The sequence below is a fragment of the Gallus gallus genome, chromosome 4, assembly GCF_016699485.2.
Source record: "Gallus gallus isolate bGalGal1 chromosome 4, bGalGal1.mat.broiler.GRCg7b, whole genome shotgun sequence".
Classification (NCBI taxonomy): domain Eukaryota; kingdom Metazoa; phylum Chordata; class Aves; order Galliformes; family Phasianidae; genus Gallus; species Gallus gallus.
In genome coordinates, this window is record NC_052535.1 from 50,051,840 (window position 1) to 50,066,925 (window position 15,086).

The 15,086-nt window shown below is 40.4% G+C and overlaps 1 protein-coding gene across 3 annotated transcripts in view; it reads right to left on the bottom strand.

The window, feature by feature from the left end:
- The window catches only part of ADAMTS3 (ADAM metallopeptidase with thrombospondin type 1 motif 3), a 132,065-nt gene that overhangs the window by 73,730 nt on the left and 43,249 nt on the right, over positions 1-15,086 (bottom strand). For all 3 annotated transcript variants that reach the window (XM_015276403.4, XM_040699743.2, XM_040699744.2), the window contains exon 4: positions 13,770-13,926. In XM_015276403.4, the coding sequence (XP_015131889.1) occupies positions 13,770-13,926 (157 nt within the window). The remainder of the gene's footprint in view (positions 1-13,769; positions 13,927-15,086) is intronic.

Consider the following 15,086-nt stretch of genomic DNA (forward strand, 5'->3'; position numbering starts at 1 on the left):
CAATCACTCTTCCTTGACTCATATAGAGGGCAATAAGAAAAGCAAGGTCAGGAAAGTGCATTGTCAACTCAACCTTCATTAGTCTCATGAGTTATTTATCTACTTTATCCTGCTCTGGGATAAACCTGCTCTCTGGCATCTTTGTCACTAACTTTGTAGCTGAAGTTGCCATTTTTTTTTTTATATGTAGGAAGTGTTAATACTCCAAAGGACACAAATAAAACCCCTGAGACGTACCAGAGCCTTTACTCAGATATCTCCTACAGAAATGTTCTCATTTTTACAAGGAATGTTTTTTAAAAAATGGTGCTGTCACTCATAGTAGAGAGAAAGACACACAAACAAAAAGCTTTCCTTAAGCCATTCCTAATGGTACAAGCCAATAAACCTCTTCAACACTCACTGTGTTTTCTTTGCAAACCACACAGAATTTAACAGAGACTAACACTGATTTCCCACAGGTCGCTATGGCAGTAGAAGCCAGCTTCTCTTAGATAGCAATTCTCTTTTCCAACTCAAATTGCAGACTCAGACTTGTATGTTTTTTAATAACCTCCAGAATCCTAACTATCTCAACATTCTTATCTCATCTTATTAGAATACTCAAAAGAATTATTAGGCAAGGCATTCTGGCAAAAAATAAAAAAAAATCACTATTTTTACTGCAAACAACAGCTGGGTCATGCTGTTACTCTGGTGTTTTAATACCACATTTTGGAAAGATTTACGCATTTCTGTAACCTAGAAATGGATCTGAAGAAACTCAGTCCACTGGGAGCAAAATTAACTGCAAGGATGATTTTCTCATGTTAGTCGTTTCCATATGCATTCCAATCAGCTTCAGTTGCCCAATACTGTGTCACCCTGCCTAAGACAAACATGACAAGTTTACTCTTACTCATCATCTACATAATGCTTTAGAAGGACAAATGGAAAGATGCATTGAACTCCACAGGGCATCTCGATACTACAAGCACAGTACTGCAAGAGTTACTATGCATGAACCTCATGTGGTCCACAGAGGAAAAGTTCTACCAAAAAGAGCACAGGCTGCCAGTCAGTCCTTGGGATCATCCAAATTGCTCACAGTACACCCAAGATCAGCTTTGCATCTTAGCTATCACAAACAAAGCATGATGATATGACATCCAGAAATTTTTTGGAAATACCAACTGCAGTAAATTGCATAGTTCCCCTTCGGTTTGGCTTCTTACCTACTTCTGCATTTCTAAAATCTTTGTAAAATATACTGAGTAACAAACCAAATTGACAGAAGGTGTCTCACAATAGGAAAAAAAAGCCCAAATCCATTAACTTAAGGGAAACAAAACAAAACAGCAACAGTCACTTGTTATCAAAAGTACAATACTGCAATACATTGTGCTATATTCTCATTAGTTTTCACATTAAAGACATAGGCTAAAAAGCCCACAGAACACACTGCTTAAAAAGGAATCTTTTCTTTGTGTGAAGGACAGCGTCTTGATATTTTCATAACATTACACTTCAAAACTAAATTTGTATGATGCACATGTAAAACACAGAAACAAGAATCAGCCCCCGCATGCTGTAGGATGATTCATTTCCTCATGTTCCTGACCTCTAATTCACATAAATTCATCTTCATACGGCAGCCCTTCTGCTTCCAATTAGTGTGTGTGCTCAGACAAGGACTGTCCCAGTACTCTGAGGTTTAGCAAAGCTCCTCCTTTTTGTCTTGTTTTACAGCTTGAGGTGAGAACAGGCTGGGGAAGAGCAGATGCATGACTGGAGCTCGCAGAACTTCAGTGGGCAACCAGCCCTTGTCCCCCTGCTCCCATTGCTGCCTTACCAGCCAACTTCAAAGCATTTAAACTATCTCACCTGTATTTTTCTTATCAAACTCAATAGAAATGAGCTTATTTTCATCTGAACTAGGAAACTTGGTTCTACATTGCTCTTCAGCACTTTCACAGTTATGGTTCATCTATATTAATATCATCCTTCTCTTCAAAGCTTCTCCTCTCACCTCAAATAATGGGAATTAAACTGGTAGAAGAGAGGAAACCTCGGCAAGAGTCACTTTGTCTTTCACTATGTCTTAACCAGCACTTTGAATCTCATTTGGTGAATCAGGCTGCCCTGAAAAGCATCATCTGCAGCTACTCAGAGCTGGCATAACAGCACTAGTGAATGTAGTGCTAAAGGAAAGACACAAGTGCTGGCTAGTGTTTGTTACTACAGATAAAGCCAACAACACACTCGGTGTTTAGCATCTCTTTCTCAAATGGAGGCAACAGCAATGTCCCTCTCTAACATTATACTGGAATTGTTCACATTGTTGGATTTGTGTGGAAGAGCACAAAGGGTGGTCCCTACCTTGCTGTGTCTTCACTTTACACGTTACTGTAAGAATATAATCTGCAAACCAAACAGGCTCCTTTCACATGGGAATGGTTGTTTCCAGAATATTTTAACATCTCTGCTGTCTGTTATCATCATTTGTCAAACATTTTTTTCTTCTTATGTAATTCAGGTGCTTTAAGTAGCTTTTATTGGGAAGCCGTGTACTCCTCACAATGGCTGCAAGATGCATGTACTGATATTTCTCTTTTTCTTCCCCTCCCCCCAAATTTCTTCTTATATAGATTTCTATGTGTGCTTTACTACTCTGCCTTTGGGTGCCTGCAGTGGGAATCAAGCCTTTATCCTTGGTTTTATTTAAGAATAATTTTCCTTTGTTATTGCCAAGAATTAAAGATGACTTAAACAGATGGATGTCTCTAATCCCATCATCGGGGGGTAAGCGTAACCTCCATGACACAGACACAGTATTTAAGTCACTTTCCAGCACCTTTTGATCCATTCTTCCTCAACTTTTCTTTCTTAAAAATGTTTTACAATCTTTTTTTTTCAGTGGTGAGTCTGTGTTCTCTTTCACTTATACACATTCCAAAGCAAACAGGATAAAGCCTGCACAGCAGAGACCAGGGATCATACATCTATTTATAATTTTCTTAATTACCTTGCTGCTTTGAAAGGACTCTCCCCAAGCTGTGCATTGCTCTGGGCCTTAACCTCTTTATCTCAGCCTTGCTGACAAGGAGTGCAATAGCCCTAAAGTGGTGCGCTTAGCTAATATAAATTCTTGAATGTACCTGGAATATAATTTCTATATATCTCGGTACTCCTTACAAACACATCTTTATAAAATGAAAGATAAGTATTTGTAGCATGTGTTCCTATTCTTAGCTTTGCCACAAACCTCCTAATTGGAGCAGATAACGTTCTTGAGTCAGCTATTACCTACAAACACTTTTCACTCCTGCTGCCTAACATGCCATGATTTATGTAAATGCTTTCTGTATATTCATAATATCTTTAATGTACAGTAATTATTAAATCAATTTTGAAAAGGCATGGTTGGATGGTGAACGTACCAGGAAACACCCAACTACCTCACCGCCTATGGAATTTTTTTGGATATAATATCTGGGATAATTTTGTCAGAAAGTTGTTATTGCATGAAAGATAATGAACATTAGCCAGAAATAGGGAAACTCCAATTAGACAGCAGGGGAAAAAAATCTCATAACGTTAAACCAAACACTGGAACCAGGGCCTGAAAAGGTTGTGGGATCTCCATCTGTGACGATATTGGAAAAGAAGCAACTGCTGAGTTACTGTGCTTTGATTCTAAGAACTTCAAGCTACGGAGACCAAACAGAAATGCACAAGGAGAACTGAGAGATATCACAGAAGACAGCATCTAATACACAGTCTACAAACAAGCACCTTCATTTCTCTCCATTCATGTCACAAACTTTGGATGTTCACCTACGGCAAGGAATGGATTGTGGTTTAGTTTCTGAAGCTGGGTTTAACGAAACTGCACACACAAAGAAACTGGCATTAATCACTGAACTCTGGTAGCTAGATGCTAAATTGCACTGCCCAGCACAAGAGGGAATACCCAAAGTCCACTGACTCAGACTGTGAGGTAAAACACCTCTCTAACCAAACTCTACGTCTAATTGTCCAGTTTCCCTATCTGTCTCTGGTGACATTGTTAAAAAAGAGAGGAAGACCAAGACACCTCACAAGAACAATAGGAATCCCAAATTCCATCTGAGGACAAGTGGGTCAAGCCCAGCTGTGAACTATGAGAGCAAAGTACACAAGTCTGAAGCCTCATCATAGTCTAGATCTCAGTGTGAACACGTACAGAGGACAGACATCCTGGGTCATGTTCACCGATGGCATTCTGGTTTGAGACCAAAGCAAGCACAGCACTGTAGAACCCACCAGCAATACTCTCAGCTTCTTGGTTATATTTTGCAGTTAGCAGTGGACTCCACAGCTGTACTGATACTGGTATCCAAACAAGGGAGGCTAAATCTAATTCAAGTTATGCCTAACCAGGATGTGACTACACTTCTTACACAACACGCTGTGCAGGACCTAAAATATCATCCATCTGAACACAGGTCATGAGAAATTCTGTTGAGAAAACCTTCAGATACCTTCTGGCACAACAGTTCTAAGAAACACTAATGTGACTGGGGAAGTGCTCAGAGAGGTCTCTGAAGCAAGTAATAGTCTTCCCATTCTTCTATCTTCTATTCCAGGGTTTCACTCCCCAGCAACCATGAGCAATTCCCAAATCATTTCTTCCTCCTACATTTTTCCCACCTGGGACAAAGACACTTGAACCCAGTGCCATGGCAACTCCATCAGCCACACAAGCACTTTGGTTCTTCAGGGAAAATGAAAATTTTGAAAGGAAGCTGGGAGATAAAGGCTCCTATTTCTTGTTTCCCACTGTTAGGAAGTAATTACAAAAAATACTTTAATCTGAAGTGCCCTCTGTGTGAATAAGTTGTCTTTTAAAAAAAATAATACATTGTGAAGGGAAAAATAAAATAGGAAACGTTTGAGTACATTAACGTGCTGCCTAACTTCCAAGCTAAAGGTTGTTTTCAGTATTATCCTATACGAAAGGAAAATGCATGAAAAAAATAAAAAAGGTATGAACAGGAAGAAAGATAAATCAAATTGTTTGTGATCAGCTCAAGTAGAATATGATCCAAAGGCTGCCTCGTTACCCCACTGATGTAAATCTGAGTCTTCTCACTACCTCCACTGGACTTAAATCAGGATTCTACATTTTTGAGAAATATGATTTAGATTTTACTTTACCATACTCCTGATCCTGATTCAAAAGAACTTGAAAAAAAGGCCTCCTGGGTGCAAATTTGATTCTAGCTCTTCAGCTCTCCACCTGTTGCTATTTCTTCTTGAAAGCTTTCAAGGAATATGGTTAATTATCACACATCTCGGTGATGTTTGTCAGCTTACTAACAAAAGATTATTTTCATCCCGTCCAGACAGAATGATATTATTATCCTTTCAAGTCCTTCCAGCTCAGGCCTGTCCACAGAGTATTTCCTTCTGTTTCTAATTAGAACAGTGATAAAATCTTTTGGATTTCTTTAAACGATGTCCTAACATGACAGATTCTCATATTCTTCTGGGTATTTTTCAGCTTTCTATGCATACCTTGCTCTCCCTCTGTCCCCCAGAACTTCCATCCCCTGTACGAAGTCTTTCCATCTTTGTTTCTTTTTGTCCTTAGGACATTATTTGGGAATAACTCATAATGTGAACATTGATCTTGAGTACCTATGGTATTCAAATAAAATGAGAAGCAAAGATATTTGGTGTCTTTAGGATCAAGACTTTGATTACTGGGGAAGTCAAGCTTACAAAACATCATCCCAGGGCAATCTGACATGGAAAAGCCATTAGGAGATGATCATGCATATTTACACCCATGAAGAACTGAAAAATCATCCTGCTCTATGATAGGATTTCCAGACTATACCTAATGGGATGCTCATCACAGACACTTAAAAGCAAGTGTTCAGTGTATTTAGAAAAAAAAAGTCTCAGAAGTTGTTTGCCCTCCTCTGGGCCCAGCACAGAGGCTTCTACAATATATATGGCTTCTACAATATATCAACCACTTAAAATATTTTCAGAAACACTGTGCAGCCTTGCATAAATTGCCTTCAAGTTAAAGTACCGATATAGATACATCTGTAGTAGCAACACATAGGAAAACGATTACTCTCTATGCAGCTCACTCATTTTTACCCATCAGTAACAGGTAAGTTAAAGATGGTAACCCATCACAGTTCAAACTAGCAGCTGTCCCTTTTTCAACCTGCCAGAGTAATGGATGGCCACAGGCTGCTGGCTATGGAAATACCTCCTCCTTCCTCTGCTCATCCATCTCCTTTACTAAAGCTGAAAAGATTTACTAAGACTGTTGGGCTATAAAGTCCCACTGGATGTGTTTCTCCTCTACAAAAGATCAGAGGAAAGCGTGTTGCATTAGCTGGGAATTTCTATGAAATCCAGAGATCCACATGTTCGACCGTGCCTGATGAGAAAGCCCTCTGTGCTTTCAGCAGCCTGGTTCAACTCACCGTCACTTGCTGTAAGCATCTATCTATTCATTTGTACACTGCTACCAGGCTCATGATGGTCAATCCACTTCACTTTTGAACACAGGGAGAAATTTTCAGTAATATTCTTAAATTAAAAAAAAAACTAGGTCAGTACATGTATTTTGTGTACGTGGTATGGAAATCCTTGCTCTGGGTCATGACTACATTAAACATTATGAGCTAATCAGTTTTCACATGGTTTTCTGTGTAACTCATCCGACCCAGTTTTCCACAGGAAAGAATAACCAAGCCTGCTTTACATTCCCAAGGGAGAAATTCGTTCGACGTTTCCTGATGCTGTGTCACATCTGGCTACATTAAAGTGGTTTTCAACAGCGGGGATTTCTCAGGGGAGGTCTTGGTCACCATCCGGCAGAAGAGGAAGAGCTTCCTCTATCCAAAAGAAATAACTGGCATTAACTACTATGGCATTTCAAAGCAGCAAACAAGCTCACCCAGTGCAACAGAGACTGCAAGTACCAATTCAGGGTTGGTTTTTTTTTTTTTTTCCCAATACTCAACATTGACTGCTGGGGACATACTACTAACTTGCTGGTCCCTTCACTGTCATACACTTGCAGAAGAAAGATCAGTTTCGGAGAAACACAGTAGAACAAAATCTACTGAATTAGCAGGAAGATTATCTGTGTAATAAAAACAACCACTCCGTGAAACACAAATGAACGCTCCTGCCACCAGTCTGTCAAAACATGGAGAAATTATCCATATTTCTCTGATCTCACAGGGTGAGGGTGTTAGCAGATGGGGCATTTTGTAAGGATAAAACAACAACAACAAAAACCCTGCCTGCCATATGTTAGATAAGCACTGCTCTTTATACCAATGAATTAATGCAGTTAATTGAAAACAATCTCTACACAAAGCAAATGACGAAACCAATATTGCGCACGCCATACGCTGTCATTCTCTGAAATGGCCATTCATAGCCATGGATACGGTAAATAGAAAGAAGCACAGGGTGCTGCTTCAACGTTAAGATTACACTGCTGCCTAAGTGGGAAGGCTAAATCCATAGTAGTCAGGCATCCTAGTATCTTCTCCAGAAACCCAGACTAATGGTACCCCCCTTTCCAAGAAAGCTCACTGGAACCTTATCACAAATAACTGTAACGCAGACAAACAGGAGAGAGAGGTAGATAGTTCATAGATGTGTATCTATCTATATAAGAACAAGCACATGAACCAACGAACACACAACTACATTGCAATCATTGCTAATATCTTGATCTTAAGCTGGTAGTTTTCCTGATTTAGAACTCCTAATCTCTTTCTTTCTGATTGTTTGAAGAACAACAAATTCCCAAATGTTATAAAATCCTGCAGGAACACCAGATGTCCTGTGAGACAGAGAGTTTCTTCTATGTAGCTGGAGTTGGAAGCTTTTCTGACAATAGCATCTTACAAATAAAACTGACTACTTTTAGAGGGAACACAATATACTATTCAATTGTGGTAGAGGGGTTTTAAAGATATTTCCCACTTCACTGACAATAATTTTAAGTATGTTTTTTTTATCTTAGTATTTAGTTTGATGAGTCATCTGTCATGTGTGACTAAAAACTTGGATACTTGTCTGTGTTGGCTAAAGATGAGCCTGAATTTCTAAATCACCAGCAGACTGTATTCCTCATTTCTGCCTACAGCCTGAGTGGAGGACAGAGGCAGAAGAAATCAAGAATGATTTCCATGAATTTATATAAAGTGGACTGCTTAAACGCTGCTGACTGTTTCAAAGTGGCACATCCAGATGCATTTCCTGAAGTTAAATGTGCATAAAAGCTTTAAATTGTCAAATGTAATAAAGATTTCCTGTGAACAAGAGTTATGTTTACTCTTTATTTGATTAGGAGGGCTGATATGTTAACCCATCATATGGGTCACATGGGAGTTTCCCTCTATGTTAAGAAGTGGACGGACTGTGAAGAGCTGTCTGTGAGAAATAGTCATGAACAGGTTGAGAGCTTGTAGGTTAGAATTAGGGACTGGATCAATAAATGGCATCTGGTGGTCAGGGTCTAGTAAAGGCCACGTGATCAAGGGGAGCCTGCTGAAGAAGCCTTCTTGCTTCAGGCTCTCATCCTGATGGAAGATTTCAACCACCCAGATATCTGCAGGGAAAACAACATGGCAGCCTGGAAGTGGTCCAGGAGACTCCTAGTGTCCATGGTCAACTTTCTAGTTCAGGTACTGGACATATCCATCCATCAGAGGTGAATTGTTGCTACGTCTGGTGCTCACCAATGCAGAAAAGATTGTTAAAGAGGTTAAGATCGGAGGCAGCCTGTGTTGCAGCAACCATGCCTGGGTGAGTTTGAGACCTTGAGCAATGTGGGCCTGGAATAGAGTGGAGTCAGGACCCTGAACTTCAGGAGAGCAAATTTCACACTACTTGAGGAATTGCTGGATGAGATCCCCTGGGAAACTGTCCTTAGGGGTGAAGGAACAGTACAGAGCTAGCAGCATTTTAAGGACACCTTTCTGAGAGCACAAGAGCTCTCCATCCCCCAGTAGAAGAAATCAAGCAGAGAAGGCAGGAAACCAGCAAGGGCTGAGCAAGGACTACCATGGCTCATAGCTGAGCCGGGGAACTACCAGCTGGTGAGCCTCACCTCTGGTGCCTGGGAAGATCAAGGAGCAGATCTTCCTGGAAGAGATGTTAAGGCACATGTGAGATGAAGAGGTGAACTAACACAGCCCGCATGGCTTCACCAAGGGCAAATCACGCCTGAACAATGTGGTGGCCTTCTCTCTTGGAGTGACTGCATCAGTGGAGAAAGGAAGAACAAATGTTGTTGTCTAACTGGACTTGTACAAGGCCTTTGACATGCTCCCACACCACATCCTTATCTCTAAGTTGGAGAGATACGGATTTGAAGGGTGGCCTATTCAGTGGATAAAGAATTGGTTGGATGGTCACAGTCAGAGGGTTGTTGTCAATGGCTCCATGTTCAAGGCCAGTCACAAGTGGGGACTATCTTGGGAGCAGTGCTCTTCAACATCTTTTTCAACAACACAGACAGCGGAACTCAGCATACTCTCAGCAAGTTTGCTGATGGCATCATGCTGACGGGTGGCCAGCAGGGCAGGGGATGTGATTATCCCCCTCTACTCTGCTCTTGTTAGGCCCCACCCGGAATACTGTGTCCCTAGTACAGGAGGGATGTGGAGCTGTTGGAGCAGGTTCAGAAGGCCAAGAAGATGACCAAAGCGCTGAAGCATCTTTCCTAATAAACGAAAGTTGAGGGATTCGGGAGTGTTTATCTTGGAGAAGAGAAGACTGCAGGGAAACCTCACTGTGGCCTTCCAGTACTTGTAGGAAGCTTATAAACAGGAGAGGGATGGACATTTTACATAGTCTAATAGTGACAGGACAAAGGGGAATGGCTTTAAACTAAAAGAGGGGAGATTTAGGCTATATGTTAGGAAGAAATTCTTTACTCAGAGGGTGGTGACGCAGCCTCAGGAACAGGTTGCACAGAGATGTTGTGGATGTCCAATCCCTGGAGACACTCAAGACCACGCTGGAGGGGGTCTTGGGCAGCCTGATCTGGTGCGTGGCAACCAGCCCAGGGTAGGGGATTGGAACTGGGTGGGCTTTAAGGTCCCTCTCCAACCTAAACTATTCATTGATTCTATGATTTATAACAGACTGGAAAGTGGTTTGTTTACCTGTGAAAAGGAGACCTTCAGGCAGATCTGAGAATTACAGATGAATGGAAGTTCATCTCTAGAAGAAAATTCATTTATCACATTTTAAGAAACCCTCTTGGGAGACAGTTCAAGATAATGACAGTACCTCAAATATCTACATACAGTGTTCTCACAAAACAGGCATGCCATACTGTTATCTACATCATGAATAGCAGTGGAGCCAGTGTTCTTATATGTGGGTTATAGAAGAGGTTCTCTGACCACTTTTGAACTGAAAGAAGAGCCACATTACAAGCAGTTTATCTGGTACACTGAACCAACTTGCAAGGCAATAATCAGGGGGTTGTATTATGTGTTTATCACCTTTCAAAAAGGATGTCTAAACTCTGCTGTCCAGACACACTTTACCAAGGCTTGCAGGTTTTTTCTACCTCAGAAGCACAGATCTGCACTTGCAAACACCACTCTCTGGATGTAAGTCAGCTCACAGTAAAGGAAATGATCAGAAAAATAAAGATAGTGTTAGATACCATACACACGGAACCAAAAGGCCTGTGAGACTTTGGTTATTTGGCAGAGAAAATTCTTTCATCTTAAATAAAGTTTTGCCTATGAATATAAACTTTGGAATGAAATGGTCTGCATGCCTTACAGGAATAGAGCTCTGTTAAAAAAAATGAGCAGCAATCTAGTATAAAGCACTTCCTTTTTCTTACTCTAATAATCTGCATGTGCTACAGGACTGGGTCATACTTTGGCGTCACTGGACACTTTCACCCAAGTACAGTTATGTGAGTTATCTACAAATCTGTGAATACTACTTCTAGGAACTTAAAATTCAGAACACATTAATCAACAACTTAGTTGTAAACACAGTGATACATAAGTGGATGAACAAGACAGCATTTCTTGGTTTTGTATTTTAAATTATGAAAGAAAGAAGAGGGAAAAGAACTAGCAGATGGCAAGAAAACAAATGCTGCCCAAACCTCTAATTTTCTGTTTTTGCTGCCCTCTTTTTTTTATCCTTTAATAAAAAATATAAAAAATAAAACATGCTTTGTTGCCTATACACATTAACTATATATATATTTTATATGTGGTCCAAGACAATTCCTCTTCACACAACACAGCTCAGGCAAGCCAAAAGGTTGGACAACACCAATGTAGAAATATCAATTAGAGAAAGTATGAGAAAGTGACAGCTTCAATGGTGCTCCCTCATCAGAAGATACTGCCTCAGGTAAATTGACATACACAAACATTCTGTATGAATATTTGTGTAGTACATCAGTAAAGCACTTAACTGAATATACAATGAACACAGATGGCTGGACTCGACAGTAACTAAATTTTGTACTTGTTCAGTTTTGCTAGAAGTGAACAGGTTGGTAACTCTATAGCACCAACCAGGCTTAGAGCAATTCCAGAAACATCACACTGCACTCAACTGTTTCAGTACAAGACTGACAAGTCTTGTACACACGTGGTAGACACAAGCACCACTTCTCCCATATCCTCCACTTCCACTTAAAACAGCCTTTTCCAGAGTTATCCGGTGACACAGTAAGTTCCCCCTAGTCCAGGAAGTATGTCTACATTTGATCAAGTTCTGCCTCATTTCATAACTTTCCTTTTTCACAGAATACGTTCAAGGTATCCACGTGTGCCTCTGTGGTTCTCAATTCTCCTCACCAATAAGGGCTACACTATGTACCACACAGATCATTTCCAAATAAATGCTCAGCATCATAGAAACAGAGGATGAAATAAAGCCAAAGGATGCCAAAGGATGAAATAAAGTGACCTGTAAGAAACAAGCCTTTTTTGTCTGAACTTCTTGACCACAAAGAAGTCAGCTACAGACACGTGGCCTTGACACTAACTAAAAAGATCACTACCGGTTTCAAAAAGGTAGCTCTGTTCTTAAGTGTTCCCACTGACCAAACAGAAGATCAGAATATGCTGAAGGCATTTAGAGCTTTAGGCACTGACCACACGCCAAACTACATTCAAAGACTCACACTAATCTTCATGTATTACAAACTGCAATTTATAAATTCTTCCACAGAGCTGTGAATAATTGGCCGCAGCTATTGCATGCTCCTGCAGCCTTTCCCCATGTTATAACTACTTGGAATTCGCAAAGGTTTCCATGGATTCAAAGCATGTGCAAATAAAGTCTGTGAGTGCATGAAGCACGGTAAAGGAAAGAGATGCTGAGTTCACCAATGCAGACCAGAGGCTCCATCATCAAAATGTACCGTTGTCTGTCTGGTTTGACTCTGTCAGTCCAACTGACAAAGTGTTTTCAAGGTAGAAACACAGCATCAAGCCTTTTTTAAAATCATTCAGTCACTCACACAATAGACATGCATGATTTAAATGACCTCATTTGGGTTATCAAAAGCAAAGTACCTTTGGCAGCACAGAGCTCAGAGAAATGCTAGGTTTATTAGCCTGTATGGTTCAGACAGCTGCTGGTCCCCAGGCCTGCTGTGATACTGCCATGCCATAGTGCTGTTGGCAGCATAGACTTACCTTCTGAAAGCGTAATAAAATCCTGACGAGATTTTATTTGAAATGCTTGTCAATTCAAATAAGTTTGAATTGACAATTCAGTTCAATTGAATTGTCAATTCAATTTTTCCAGAGACAAAATTCCAAACCCACACCAAATAATTCAAGTTCATGAGGACTGGTGATGAGGGAGTGCTTACTTCCTCTCTGCTTGATATTTGTATCTAATTCTAGCTCTGTGTTGTACTTCTGGTTCTTTTCAAACACATATAAGTTGCGAGAACAAGTGAACACAACGAAATACAAAAGGAATTTGAGAAGCTGAGAGATGCTGAAAAAACAGACTGCAGAAGGGGAATGAAGCTGCTCTTTAATCCGCAGCGTCAAAAACTTCAGCATTCCCTATGCAATATACTGGCTTGTCAGCATTCTCTTCATATTAAAAGAAGGGAAAAAACATGGTGAAATGGATTAGAACTACACAATAATTATTCTCAGATAGGCCACATTGTCTTTAGGACTGAGAGGAACTCTGGAATTTGCCAAAGCTTATATCCAATAAGACAATTGCTTTCAAACTGTATTAACTGTAACTCACAGAAGGGGGAAAACAGTATTAGTTTGGGCACAATTCAGCTATTGCAAAGAAATAAGACCCAAAAATAAGAACCCAAATTTTAAACAGAAGTTGCATAGACAGGCAAACCTTAATAACAACTTAGAATATTAAAGTCATATGAGTGTTCCTATTAACATGTCCCACAACGTCTTACCATATTAGTCAGAGCTTAGACTTATTTCCACTGAAATCAGTACAAACTTTGCCCTTGGCTTAAGGAGGAAACAAGCATGAATTTTGCAACATTTCTTGAAGAGAACATCTCATGGCTAGGGTCTGGTCTCCTAGACGCATGCACAAGTGCTGCTCTTGGCAGAGAAACTGTGTACATGACACTGATGTATTTTAGCAAAATATTTAAAAACTGTCTTTTCCAACAGCTCAGTCAAAGCTGCCTCTTTCAAAAGCTACAGTAGGCTACAGTTACCTGGAAGAGATTTGTAAACAAGCACACAGGTGTACTGTACCTTCAGTGTGGACATCAGGGAGCATATCAGTGATATGTTGCACTATAGCTGATCGCCTGTACACCATATGGATTCTTCCCTTTTCTTCTTCCATTTGTTTTCCTCTTTCCAAAGGCTCAATGAAGTATTCATCCTCATCAGTTCTTATCATACCAGCCTGGTAAGGAAGAGAGAAATTGCACAAATACATCAGCTGAGAGCCTAAAGGCCTTGCCTGAGCCTTTAAAAACAAATATCAACAGGGGTAAAGCATAAAGCACTAAGCATATTACTGTACTATGAGTACAAAATTACCAGTGGGTTTCCTCTGTACGGACTTCCAGCCAGAGGCAATATTTTCTGCATTCTACGGATGTTCATCTGGCTGAGACCAGTGTTCAAAGGTAATAAGAGGAAATCTTGTATACATATGAGATGCATTACCCCACCAAGAAACACAATCAACACCTAAGTCATATAGGAGTTTACCACTTGTATGTTATGCACAGCTAATCTGTAATCCATGTGTAGTATGCTGAAAACACTATGTACTGCAACACCCTGCAAATCCCCAACTCATATACATATTCTGAATCCCTCACAACCCAGGCTTTTCATTTTACTTAATTAAAATTAGCTGATGCCATACGGTTTCCTACTTAAGTACTCATTGATCCATCCTCTAACTATGTAGCCATTGACGATTCTTCAGAACATTTTCTCTGTATCTTTCACCTGTAGAAGCTGTGGAATGGGTTTAAAGGGAAGGCAGATTCATCCTGGAGACTGCCACAATTAAACTTGCTGCAGTCACACCTGCCTCACTCTGGTTCAAGGGGAAAGAGATTCGAGCTCACGAGGGAAAATTTCTCTGCTAGCGCTTGAATATAAATCATAGTAAATAAAGGTAAATCTGGCAACATACGTGAGGAAACAGTCACTTAGAAAATCCTTAGAAAAGGCCCTCGATTCTGAAACCGCTCTTAAAGGCAGCAGCACGATATCATTCCTTCTGGCACAGCCAGTAGAAGCAGGAACGTGACGCAGAGTGAAAACCAGGTACAGAGTATTCAAAGGTGTCAGAACACACCAATAGGATACGTATTTCAAGGAATCTGCAAGCTATTCTCAAAGGCATTAATATACAAAACGTGAACACGTATATAAAATGTAGCAGAAAAACCAATGGCAAGCATTTCTGCACCACCTCAGTAGAAGCTCTGGGATTGCCAGCACTCGCTGATTTGCCTCGTGACTCTTGGGGCGAATGGACAGAAAAGCAAGCATGCATCCCAAAATCCAAATGAATGAGGCAATCCCGACAGTTACACAAACTGC